Raw genomic sequence first — 13,021 nt, forward strand, 5'->3', positions numbered from 1 at the left:
TACTAGTAATGTTCTCCTTTCTCTTACTGTGTAGTGTTGTGCGAGGCACGCTGTATAACCACTTTCCATTGTACTAGTAATGTTCTCCTTTCTCTTACTGTGTAGTGTTGTGCGAGGCATGCTGTATAACCACTTTCCATTGTACTAGTAATGTTCTCCTTTCTCTTACTGTGTAGTGTTGTGCGAGGCATGCTGTATAACCACTTTCCATTGTACTAGTAATGTTCTCCTTTCTCTTACTGTGTAGTGTTGTGCGAGGCATGCTGTATAACCACTTTCCATTGTACTAGTAATGTTCTCCTTTCTCTTACTGTGTAGTGTTGTGCGAGGCACGCTGTATAACCACTTTCCATTGTACTAGTAATGTTCTCCTTTCTCTTACTGTGTAGTGTTGTGCGAGGCATGCTGTATAACCACTTTCCATTGTACTAGTAATGTTCTCCTTTCTCTTACTGTGCAGTGTTGTGCGAGGCACGCTGTATAACCACTTTCCATTGTACTAGTAATGTTCTCCTTTCTCTTACTCTGTGCAGTGTGTTGTGCGAGGCACGCTGTATAACCACTTTCCATTGTACTAGTAATGTTCTCCTTTCTCTTACTCTGTGCAGTGTGTTGTGCGAGGCACGCTGTATAACCACTTTCCATTGTACTAGTAATGATCTCCTTTCTCTTACTGTGCAGTGTTGTGTGAGGCACGCTGTATAACCACTTTCCATTGTACTAGTAATGATCTCCTTTCTCTTACTCTGTGCAGTGTTGTGCGAGGCACGCTGTATAACCACTTTCCATTGTACTAGTAATGTTCTCCTTTCTCTTACTGTGCAGTGTTGTGCGAGGCACGCTGTATAACCTCTTTCCATTGTACTAGTAATGATCTCCTTTCTCTTACTGTGTAGTGTTGTGCGAGGCACGCTGTATAACCACTTTCCATTGTACTAGTAATGTTCTCCTTTCTCTTACTGTGCAGTGTTGTGCGAGGCACGCTGTATAACCACTTTCTATTGTACTAGTAATGTTCTCCTTTCTCTTACTGTGCAGTGTTGTGTGAGGCACGCTGTATAACCACTTTTCATTGTACTAGTAATGTTCTCCTTTCTCTTACTCTGTGCAGTGTGTTGTGTGAGGCACGCTGTATAACCACTTTCCATTGTACTAGTAATGTTCTCCTTTCTCTTACTCTGTGCAGTGTTGTGTGAGGCACGCTGTATAACCACTTTCTATTGTACTAGTAATGTTCTCCTTTCTCTTACTCTGTGCAGTGTGTTGTGTGAGGCACGCTGTATAACCACTTTCCATTGTACTAGTAATGTTCTCCTTTCTCTTACTCTGTGCAGTGTTGTGCGAGGCACGCTGTATAACCACTTTCTATTGTACTAGTAATGTTCTCCTTTCTCTTACTGTGCAGTGTGTTGTGCGAGGCACGCTGTATAACCACTTTCTATTGTACTAGTAATGATCTCCTTTCTCTTACTCTGTGCAGTGTTGTGTGAGGCACGCTGTATAACCACTTTCTATTGTACTAGAAATGTTCTCCTTTCTCTTACTCTGTGCAGTGTGTTGTGCGAGGCACGCTGTATAACCACTTTCCATTGTACTAGTAATGTTCTCCTTTCTCTTACTCTGTGCAGTGTGTTGTGCGAGGCACGCTGTATAACCACTTTCCATTGTACTAGTAATGTTCTCCTTTCTCTTACTGTGTAGTGTTGTGCGAGGCACGCTGTATAACCACTTTCCATTGTACTAGTAATGTTCTCCTTTCTCTTACTGTGTAGTGTTGTGCGAGGCATGCTGTATAACCACTTTCCATTGTACTAGTAATGTTCTCCTTTCTCTTACTGTGTAGTGTTGTGCGAGGCATGCTGTATAACCACTTTCCATTGTACTAGTAATGTTCTCCTTTCTCTTACTGTGTAGTGTTGTGCGAGGCATGCTGTATAACCACTTTCCATTGTACTAGTAATGTTCTCCTTTCTCTTACTGTGTAGTGTTGTGCGAGGCACGCTGTATAACCACTTTCCATTGTACTAGTAATGTTCTCCTTTCTCTTACTCTGTGCAGTGTGTTGTGTGAGGCACGCTGTATAACCACTTTCCATTGTACTAGTAATGTTCTCCTTTCTCTTACTGTGTAGTGTTGTGCGAGGCACGCTGTATAACCACTTTCTATTGTACTAGTAATGTTCTCCTTTCTCTTACTGTGTAGTGTGTTGTGCGAGGCACGCTGTATAACCACTTTCCATTGTACTAGTAATGTTCTCCTTTCTCTTACTGTGTAGTGTTGTGCGAGGCATGCTGTATAACCACTTTCCATTGTACTAGTAATGTTCTCCTTTCTCTTACTGTGTAGTGTTGTGCGAGGCACGCTGTATAACCACTTTCCATTGTACTAGTAATGTTCTCCTTTCTCTTACTGTGTAGTGTTGTGCGAGGCACGCTGTATAACCACTTTCCATTGTACTAGTAATGATCTCCTTTCTCTTACTGTGTAGTGTTGTGTGAGGCACGCTGTATAACCACTTTCCATTGTACTAGTAATGTTCTCCTTTCTCTTACTGTGTAGTGTTGTGCGAGGCATGCTGTATAACCACTTTCCATTGTACTAGTAATGTTCTCCTTTCTCTTACTGTGTAGTGTTGTGCGAGGCACGCTGTATAACCACTTTCCATTGTACTAGTAATGTTCTCCTTTCTCTTACTGTGCAGTGTTGTGCGAGGCACGCTGTATAACCACTTTCCATTGTACTAGTAATGTTCTCCTTTCTCTTACTGTGTAGTGTTGTGCGAGGCACGCTGTATAACCACTTTCTATTGTACTAGTAATGTTCTCCTTTCTCTTACTGTGCAGTGTTGTGCGAGGCACGCTGTATAACCACTTTCCATTGTACTAGTAATGTTCTCCTTTCTCTTACTGTGCAGTGTTGTGTGAGGCACGCTGTATAACCACTTTCCATTGTACTAGTAATGTTCTCCTTTCTCTTACTGTGCAGTGTTGTGCGAGGCACGCTGTATAACCACTTTCCATTGTACTAGTAATGTTCTCCTTTCTCTTACTGTGCAGTGTGTTGTGCGAGGCACGCTGTATAACCACTTTCCATTGTACTAGTAATGTTCTCCTTTCTCTTACTGTGCAGTGTGTTGTGCGAGGCACACTGTATAACCACTTTCCATTGTACTAGTAATGTTCTCCTTTCTCTTACTGTGTAGTGTTGTGCGAGTCACGCTGTATAACCACTTTCCATTGTACTAGTAATGTTCTCCTTTCTCTTACTGTGTAGTGTTGTGCGAGGCACGCTGTATAACCACTTTCCATTGTACTAGTAATGATCTCCTTTCTCTTACTGTGTAGTGTTGTGCGAGGCACGCTGTATAACCACTTTCTATTGTACTGGTAGTGTTCTCCTTTCTCTTACTGTGCAGTGTTGTGCGAGGCACGCTGTAGTGTTGTGCGAGGCACGCTGTATAACCACTTTCCATTGTACTAGTAATGTTCTCCTTTCTCTTACTGTGCAGTGTTGTGTGAGGCACGCTGTATAACCACTTTCCATTGTACTAGTAATGTTCTCCTTTCTCTTACTGTGTAGTGTTGTGCGAGGCACGCTGTATAACCACTTTCTATTGTACTAGTAATGTTCTCCTTTCTCTTACTGTGTAGTGTTGTGCGAGGCACGCTGTATAACCACTTTCCATTGTACTAGTAATGTTCTCCTTTCTCTTACTGTGCAGTGTGTTGTGCGAGGCACGCTGTATAACCACTTTCTATTGTACTGGTAGTGTTCTCCTTTCTCTTACTGTGCAGTGTTGTGCGAGGCACGCTGTAGTGTTGTGCGAGGCACGCTGTATAACCACTTTCCATTGTACTAGTAATGTTCTCCTTTCTCTTACTGTGTAGTGTTGTGCGAGGCACGCTGTATAACCACTTTCCATTGTACTAGTAATGTTCTCCTTTCTCTTACTCTGTGCAGTGTGTTGTGTGAGGCACGCTGTATAACCACTTTCCAATGTACTAGTAATGTTCTCCTTTCTCTTACTGTGTAGTGTTGTGCGAGGCACGCTGTAGTGTTGTGTGAGGCACGCTGTATAACCACTTTCCATTGTACTAGTAATGTTCTCCTTTCTCTTACTGTGCAGTGTTGTGTGAGGCACGCTGTATAACCACTTTCTATTGTACTAGTAATGTTCTCCTTTCTCTTACTGTGCAGTGTTGTGTGAGGCACGCTGTATAACCACTTTCCATTGTACTAGTAATGTTCTCCTTTCTCTTACTGTGCAGTGTTGTGTGAGGCACGCTGTATAACCACTTTCCATTGTACTAGTAATGTTCTCCTTTCTCTTACTGTGCAGTGTGTTGTGCGAGGCACGCTGTATAACCACTTTCTATTGTACTGGTAGTGTTCTCCTTTCTCTTACTGTGCAGTGTTGTGCGAGGCACGCTGTAGTGTTGTGCGAGGCACGCTGTATAACCACTTTCCATTTTACTAGTAATGTTCTCCTTTCTCTTACTGTGTAGTGTAGTGCGAGGCACGCTGTATAACCACTTTCCATTGTACTAGTAATGTTCTCCTTTCTCTTACTGTGCAGTGTTGTGCGAGGCACGCTGTATAACCACTTTCCATTGTACTAGTAATGTTCTCCTTTCTCTTACTGTGTAGTGTTGTGCGAGGCACGCTGTATAACCACTTTCCATTGTACTAGTAATGTTCTCCTTTCTCTTACTGTGTAGTGTTGTGCGAGGCACGCTGTATAACCACTTTCTATTGTACTGGTAGTGTTCTCCTTTCTCCTACTGTGCAGTGTTGTGCGAGGCACGCTGTAGTGTTGTGCGAGGCTCGCTGTATAACCACTTTCCATTGTACTAGTAATGTTCTCCTTTCTCTTACTGTGTAGTGTTGTGTGAGGCACGCTGTATAACCACTTTCCATTGTACTAGTAATGTTCTCCTTTCTCTTACTGTGTAGTGTTGTGTGAGGCACGCTGTATAACCACTTTCCATTGTACTAGTAATGTTCTCCTTTCTCTTACTGTGTAGTGTTGTGCGAGGCACGCTGTATAACCACTTTCCATTGTACTAGTAATGTTCTCCTTTCTCTTACTGTGTAGTGTTGTGTGAGGCACGCTGTATAACCACTTTCCATTGTACTAGTAATGTTCTCCTTTCTCTTACTGTGTAGTGTTGTGCGAGGCATGCTGTATAACCACTTTCCATTGTACTAGTAATGTTCTCCTTTCTCTTACTGTGTAGTGTTGTGCGAGGCACGCTGTATAACCACTTTCCATTGTACTAGTAGTGTTCTCCTTTCTCTTACTGTGCAGTGTTGTGCGAGGCACGCTGTATAACCACTTTCCATTGTACTAGTAATGTTCTCCTTTCTCTTACTGTGTAGTGTTGTGCGAGGCATGCTGTATAACCACTTTCCATTGTACTAGTAATGTTCTCCTTTCTCTTACTGTGTAGTGTTGTGCGAGGCACACTGTATAACCACTTTCTATTGTACTAGTAATGTTCTCCTTTCTCTTACTGTGCAGTGTGTTGTGCGAGGCACGCTGTATAACCACTTTCCATTGTACTAGTAATGTTCTCCTTTCTCTTACTGTGCAGTGTTGTGTGAGGCACGCTGTATAACCACTTTCCATTGTACTAGTAATGATCTCCTTTCTCTTACTGTGCAGTGTTGTGCGAGGCACGCTGTATAACCACTTTCCATTGTACTAGTAATGTTCTCCTTTCTCTTACTGTGTAGTGTTGTGTGAGGCACGCTGTATAACCACTTTCCATTGTACTAGTAATGTTCTCCTTTCTCTTACTGTGTAGTGTTGTGTGAGGCACGCTGTATAACCACTTTCCATTGTACTAGTAATGTTCTCCTTTCTCTTACTGTGTAGTGTTGTGTGAGGCACGCTGTATAACCTCTTTCCATTGTACTAGTAATGTTCTCCTTTCTCTTACTGTGTAGTGTTGTGTGAGGCACGCTGTATAACCACTTTCCATTGTACTAGTAATGTTCTCCTTTCTCTTACTGTGTAGTGTTGTGCGAGGCACGCTGTATAACCACTTTCCATTGTACTAGTAATGTTCTCCTTTCTCTTACTGTGTAGTGTAGTGTGAGGCACGCTGTATAACCACTTTCCATTGTACTAGTAATGTTCTCCTTTCTCTTACTGTGTAGTGTTGTGTGAGGCACGCTGTATAACCACTTTCCATTGTACTAGTAATGTTCTCCTTTCTCTTACTGTGTAGTGTTGTGCGAGGCACGCTGTATAACCACTTTCCATTGTACTAGTAATGTTCTCCTTTCTCTTACTGTGCAGTGTTGTGTGAGGCACGCTGTATATCCACTTTCCATTGTACTAGTAATCTTCTTTTTATTGCAGACCTATGTTGGCTCTGAAATGGATATCTATTCCTTTGGAAGCTTCATAATAACAGCAACGCTCTTTGTGGTTCTGCTGCATCTTCTGATTGAATGTAAGAGCATGGTGAGTACATACATAACACAGGCAGGAATGCGAGCTGCCGGGAGATTGGAGATCGGCATCTGCTCTTTAGGAGAAACATTAGCAGAAGTGTTATTTTGTGCTGGAACTGTTTTGGTCGTTCTTTTTAATTTTATTTCCATTTAATTTTTCTTTTATCTGTAAGGTCAATCGAAATTGAATTAGCTGATCTTTTCTCTACATTACAGCTGTATTGGGAAGAAGGGTAAAATGTTTGTCTGTGGTACTGTGCATCGGGTTGTTTGATGTAGTGTTTGGGCCATGCCATTTGGATCGTTGTGTGCAAAATGCAGATGTGGGAGGGGACATTGTAGCTGGGCTGACCTTCCTGGCAGTAGTTTAGTTTGCTTCTTGCTATATAATTATGGTTCTAAATAAGGTGAGCATCTGTCTCAAGAACACTAAAGCTAATCTGGATTTGTATGTTCAAACTCATCTGGGTTTCATGAATGCAGCATCTTATGGAGAGCGGACCGTGAAGTTTCACAAGTTACATGCCATGAGAAATGTTGCTAAACTATATATAGTAAATAGAATAAAATTCAGATAATCAATTTAAATTTCGCCTGGAAGCACTGCCCAGCTGGTGGTTGTGATGCCACCTAGTAGAATGATCGTCACTGCAGTTTTTATAACTGTTCTAAACATAAGTGTCCGTGTGATCTGTTTTTCAGACTTGGATTCATTGGACGGTGATGGGTCTTAGTGTAGTTGCGTATTTTATATTCTCCTTGGCCCTTGGAGCAGCCTGTGTGAGATGCATCCCACCTTCCAACCCATACTGGCTAATGCAGACTCACATGACTGACCCGAAGTTCTATCTCGTGTGTGTTATGTCCGTAGTTGTTGCTCTCCTGCCAAGGTACGTGAGACCTTTCGTGTAAGCCGTGTACAGTTATGCCTGCAAAATGTGTCCAAGTCACTAACATGGCTTTCCTAAGAGGGAAATTGCTCAAATATTTAGAGTGTGATTCAAAGAGATACTTGTTTAAAGCCAAGTAAGTGAACCGTAACAGATGAGCTGTAACTCACACAGGGGCCGTGATGTGTGCTTTTGGCTGCTTTGCTGATCCACTAAAAACAAATGATCTTTCTTATGTCTTACTTATTGGAGTACAAGCGTAGTAATGCCGCACTACACTTCTGTGATTTTGCTTTCTACCTGCGCCAAGTTTCACTAGGAAGCTTCCAGTTTATGGTGTTTTTTTTGTTTTATTTTGGTTTTTTTTTTAACTCCATAGTTGCCCCAAGAAACACTCAGGAATGAGCATGCGCTGTAGACTAATTGAGCCGCACACTGCCTCTTCCAGGCTGACTCCAGTCTTGTAGCGCTATACTAGTAAAGAATACTATTGCCTGCTAGTCGCTGATGTTTAGAGCAGTGTCTCTCCAGTGCCACCTCCATCTTGCATGTGTCTGCTATCGGTAAGGTGCACCGCCATCTGTAACATGCTGGAGAGGAAAGAGTGTCCCTGGTTTTGCAGATGCTATACTGGGCGTCCTTTCTTCTGGAGTCCCTCTGGGAGACAGGAAATGTATTTATTTGTTTGTTTATTTTTTATGTTCTGCATTTTCCCTTTTAAAATGCATAAAACTGGTGATCATTACTTTCTAAAAGACCTCTTATATACACATTCACTATCTGAAGTGATCATGTCCTATATGCATACAAAAAAAAGTACATTTGACCGGTATATGCTGGCTCACATCAGCCGACCCCATGCCCTCCACTCTATACACTCTCTTGTCAGCGCATTTGTCTCTCTCTGCTGTCCTGATGGTCTGTCCCGTCGCTGCAATAGGAGCTATTGGAGAGGTCACGTTCTCTCACTGCACATGACTGAGACGGGCCAGGTCACGTCCATTGTTATATATAATATACAGCGGGTAAAATAAGTATTGAACACATCAACATTTTTCTCAGCAATTATATTTGTAATGGGGCTATTGCAATGACATTTTCACCAAATGTCAGCAACAACCCATGTTCAATACTTATTTTGCCCTTTTGCCCGCTGTATATTAGTGTATATTAGTTTTTATATATTTCAATCAAAAATAGTCATTAGTTTGTTTTGATCGGAACATCTGAGCTTGCAGGCAACATCAAGTGTCCTCATTCCTGCGAGTCCTACACTGACCTAATGCATCAAAAAACACTGACCTGTTAATATCAGCTGCTGCCCATCCAGCCTATATATGGGTGTAGCTTACAAACCAGTCGTCATTGTAGGTTGGCCTCCATGTTTGAGAGGAGGCTGCATTTGGTTTGAATTGCATTTCTGTTTTATTTGAATCAGGATGTCTGTGTAGCACACAGGAATGATGACCCAAGTTGCAGGGCAGGATAACGTAACAGCGGGCTTGGGTGAAGGAAGAGGCGTGGCTAAATCCATTCCTGGGGGCATGGCGACATCTTGGGGAAAAAAACAAACCGTAAAATGTACTATATGTGTAGAAGAGTGGGGGATCGTTGTCCCCTCTGCACAGCTGGCCTGGGTCATGCTATTACTACCTGCCCCACCCCCCTTCCCCTTAGCGCCTCTTGGCATGCCCAGATGTGAGCTGTAAACTTAAAGGTTTTAATCAAGGGTGTTTTTTTTTGTCTTATAACTTAGTCATTTATTCAGCTATAAGTAATACTGTACTTTGGTTAGAGAAACAGTTCCCGACCTATATAGTGTGGATAATGTGTTCTACGGAATCTGCTCGATTTAACGCATGTCCGGCGGTTGGAATCTTGACACCAGCATCCCGGCAGCAGTGGAAATCCCGATCGTCCCTAAGGTAAGTACAACTACCCTAATTCTAACCCTCCCTTAGAGGTGCCTAACCCTCCCCCCCCCCCCCTAAAACCAAGTCCCCCGGGGGGTGCATAACCCTAAACTCCCCCCGGGGGTGCCTAACCCACCCTTCCCCCTAGCCTAACCCTAACCTCCCGGGGGGGTGCTTATCCCTAATTCCTCCCCCGGAAGCCCTAGACCTAAACCCCACCCCCCCTATCCGCGCCCGGCATCCCTTGGATCGGGATCTCAGGCGTCTGTCTAATGACAGGCGTTGGCATATCGACGCCTGTCTTTAGACCCTTGCCGGGATATGACAGTCGGGAAGCCGGCTGTCTCGGGATTAGGTCCGCCGACTGCATACCTGTTCTACTGAGGTGCAAATGGACTGTGTCAAAATACTGTAGTAATTTGAATGTTCTTATGTTGCCCGGAGAATCCATCGTTATGTCCTTTGGTAGGATATGAAATTTTGAGATCTACAAAACCGTAAAATGTTTTGCAGAGGTTATTGAATACTTATCTTTATATAAGTACATGTAATTAATCCACCTGAAATTTATTTAATTTCCCACCTTTTAGCAAGTATATTAAAATTTGAGGCCCAAACTTCACTTTTAATGTGTTTTTTTTTCTTTCTTTCTATAACTAGGTATGTTTTCCGGGTGTTTCAGGGAGCAGTGTTCCCCACTCCGCAGCAGAGAGCGAAGCAGCTCGATGTGATGAAACCTGAAGCGCGCTCACGTGCCATTGAGGACTGGGTCCAGGATAACACTACTTCATTCCATGCCATGCCAGCAGATGGCAGCACACCAACAAAGGAAGATGAAGAGACTGCTTGTATGCTGCCTGCAAAGGAATATCAACATGCCAGCCAGGATGTGCAGTAATGCTGGGGACAGTAAAGGCACTAATGCTGCTATCCCCACATGCTGTCCCGATCCACTTTCAGTGTTTTCTTAGTTTTTCCCTGGATTAAAAAAAAACATAGTATTGTATTTTACTCTCGGTGCTAAGCTCTAGACCTCTGGAGAGGAGGTTGTCTCCTGTTGGACATGTAAGATCTTCATGATCTCTGCGCAAACTTTTCCCCAAATCCTTTAGTGTAAGAAGAGTAAGGATCCAACTCTAACTTGGTAAAGGAGAAAGTCCCCCTGCGATCAGACCCGGACTTGTCTGGTTTCAGACACCGTTTTGGATCATTACCTCTTGCATGTTTTTAATGTGTTTTGGAAAATATAAAAAAAAATTGGATAATATGGGCGCCCAGGAAGGTTTGGATAATGGGCAGAAATGAAAGTTATGGGATGGCGTTTTCTGGAGGAGGCTTTACCACAACTGACACATGGACGAGTGTTAGTGTTTGTCCTAGGAAATTAGTCTGAGCAATGTGTAAGCTGAATGTCCGGTCACTTCATCTCTATGAACTTTCCTCATGTGTCCTTCAAACGTATGAAGAGCTTTAGAGTCTTTGCCTTTCAAAAATGAAGACGCAATATTTTCACAGGCAGCCATTTTCTATTGCGTTTCTTTAGCGTACCAACATGTTACTTAGACAATCGCTGTTCTACATGTTACGTTTGTTTTCTGTAAACCCATGAACAATTTGTGTCGCGCGACTCTCTACACGATTTCTTAGCGGAGTCACCACATCTGGGGGCAAATTTTCCAAACGGTGTGGAGGCCGCCACTTCTCATGTGCAGGACATTTACACCAGCAACACTGTTCAAAGCAAAGCACACTGGTTACTTAGTACATCTCCCCCCAGGTCTTTGTTGTTTTTACATTCTGATATTTACAAAACAGGATATAAACGGTTCTCTAAAACAAATGGCACCGAAAAACTAAATGTGTGGATATTGATAGTTCATACATTGTTTTATCCTTTTAAACACTCCCATAAACTTGTGCAGAATACATTACAATAGCATGTTCTGCACATGATACTTAAGGGTTCTATGTACTAAGCAGTGGAGATTGATAAAGTGGACAAAGTACCAATCAACCCGCTCCTAAATGTCACTTTACAGACTGTTTGAAAAATAAGTTAGGAGCTGCTTGGTTGGTACTTTATCTCAGTCCACTTTCTCTCCCCAAAGCTTAGTACATAGAACCCTTAAGCTCTAGTTTATAGGGAACAATTTCTCTAAAACAGAAAAAAAAGAGAACTGGAAACTTCATCGGTTGAAAAATAAAGGAATATAGTCCAATGGAGGTTGGTGCTTCTTTTGACGAATACTTTGGAACCATTTTATTTATCTGGACATGGTTACTGTTTGCCCTCTCTGTACAAGGATGCATGCTTTGTATAACCGGAACCTAGCAAAATCCAGATATGACAGGAATACCGCTCAGGCTTGAGAGTTGGGATAGATCTGTTCAGGAGTAACATGTTGCTGTTTTAATGTAACATAAACATTTGTTTTAGGCGCTGGTTTTTATTATATTTTATATTAAATTATGAAAGTAAACTGCAAGCAGCTGATGGTAAAGAATTGATTGCATCCAGCTGCAAATGTAAAGACAACGGCTCAAGCTATAGGGACCAATACATTTACAATTGTGAATTTTTTAAGATGTCCAGTAATGCACTTTGATTTTTGTTTAGCTATTCTGCCAATCCAAGCTCAGTATTAGTGTTTTTTGTGTTTTGTTTTAGAAGTTATTTTATCCAAATGTATACGATTATATAATTTTTCCTAATTAAAGTTTTAGAAGATTTGTTAATCTATATGTGAAAGCCCCGGGTCCTAGTGGAGCTTAAAGAACCGCTCCACCTTTTAATGAAGCTCCTGCACTATTTTATATTCTGCTGATGCAGAGCTCCGAGTGCTCTAGAACTGACGTCCATCCATAGCTTGCGGTAGGGCTCTGTGGGTGAGAATGAGACCTGTGGACGGCTCTGCAGCATGTTTCTTTTTTTCTACAGCATCGCTGCAGGGACAACTAGAATGTGATGTGGGATATTCAGGTGTTGGTTTGAAAGAGCAATTGAAGCGTTCTAGTTTCTGCAGCTTTCCCCTTCTGATTTTATTTTTTTATTTTTGTCTTTATTTGAACTGAAATGGGATCAATTTGTTTTCCATCACTGTAAGCAGATTATATAAGTGCTGTGCTCAGGGTTGTCTATTTAATCTATGCATCTAGCATCCGTATTGGGAAGAAATGAACCACAAGATTATGGCTGCTTGGACCTGCAATGCCTCTGACTTGTATTTATTTTCTTTTAATGGGTTACCTCAGCTGTATTAGAAATATGGGGTATCTGTATGCCCTTTCCAGCCTAGTATTGTGACTGGGAACAGCCCCTAACTGTGCAGAGTATTTCAGCATGCAGCCATGAGCCAGAACTATACGTACGTAGTGCACCTTAAGTATTCTTACCGAGGGTTTTTTTTTTAAGCAAATATTTTTATGCATTCTGTTTGTTTGCATTTAACGACTTGTATATAATTAGATTTATTGCTGACAAATCGAAATAAAGAAATAATTTGCTGTAACTGAGCATTCGTAGTCTCTTTGAAAAATGTTTATGAAAGAACTCTCTGCAAATGGCATAACCGATGTAATTTGAAAATCCTGGCTTTTATTAGTGCAGCTTGCACTAGGTTAGAGAACACTTGCATTGTTCTCATGTCATGTTTAAGCAATCTGCTGGTTTATCCCATGGGAACCTTCAATCCATTTTCAAGTCTGGATTTCAAATGGCAAGCAGACATATATTTTCTCATTTATGATCACCATAAA

The 13,021-nt window shown here is 42.0% G+C and overlaps 1 protein-coding gene across 1 annotated transcript in view; it reads left to right on the top strand.

The window, feature by feature from the left end:
* LOC148521345 (phospholipid-transporting ATPase VD-like) overlaps nucleotides 1–12,751 on the top strand; it is a gene marked incomplete at its 5' end in the record, with an annotated part of 36,382 nt that extends 23,631 nt beyond the window's left edge. The window contains 3 exons of the mRNA XM_088475289.1: nucleotides 6,368–6,472; nucleotides 7,165–7,352; nucleotides 9,926–12,751. Of these exons, the coding sequence (XP_088331415.1) occupies nucleotides 6,368–6,472; nucleotides 7,165–7,352; nucleotides 9,926–10,163 (531 nt within the window). The remainder of the gene's footprint in view (nucleotides 1–6,367; nucleotides 6,473–7,164; nucleotides 7,353–9,925) is intronic.
* Nucleotides 12,752–13,021: the final 270 nt, after the last annotated feature.

This window comes from Taudactylus pleione, unplaced genomic scaffold (genome assembly GCF_031769625.1).
Source record: "Taudactylus pleione unplaced genomic scaffold, aTauple2 ptg000169l, whole genome shotgun sequence".
Classification (NCBI taxonomy): domain Eukaryota; kingdom Metazoa; phylum Chordata; class Amphibia; order Anura; family Myobatrachidae; genus Taudactylus; species Taudactylus pleione.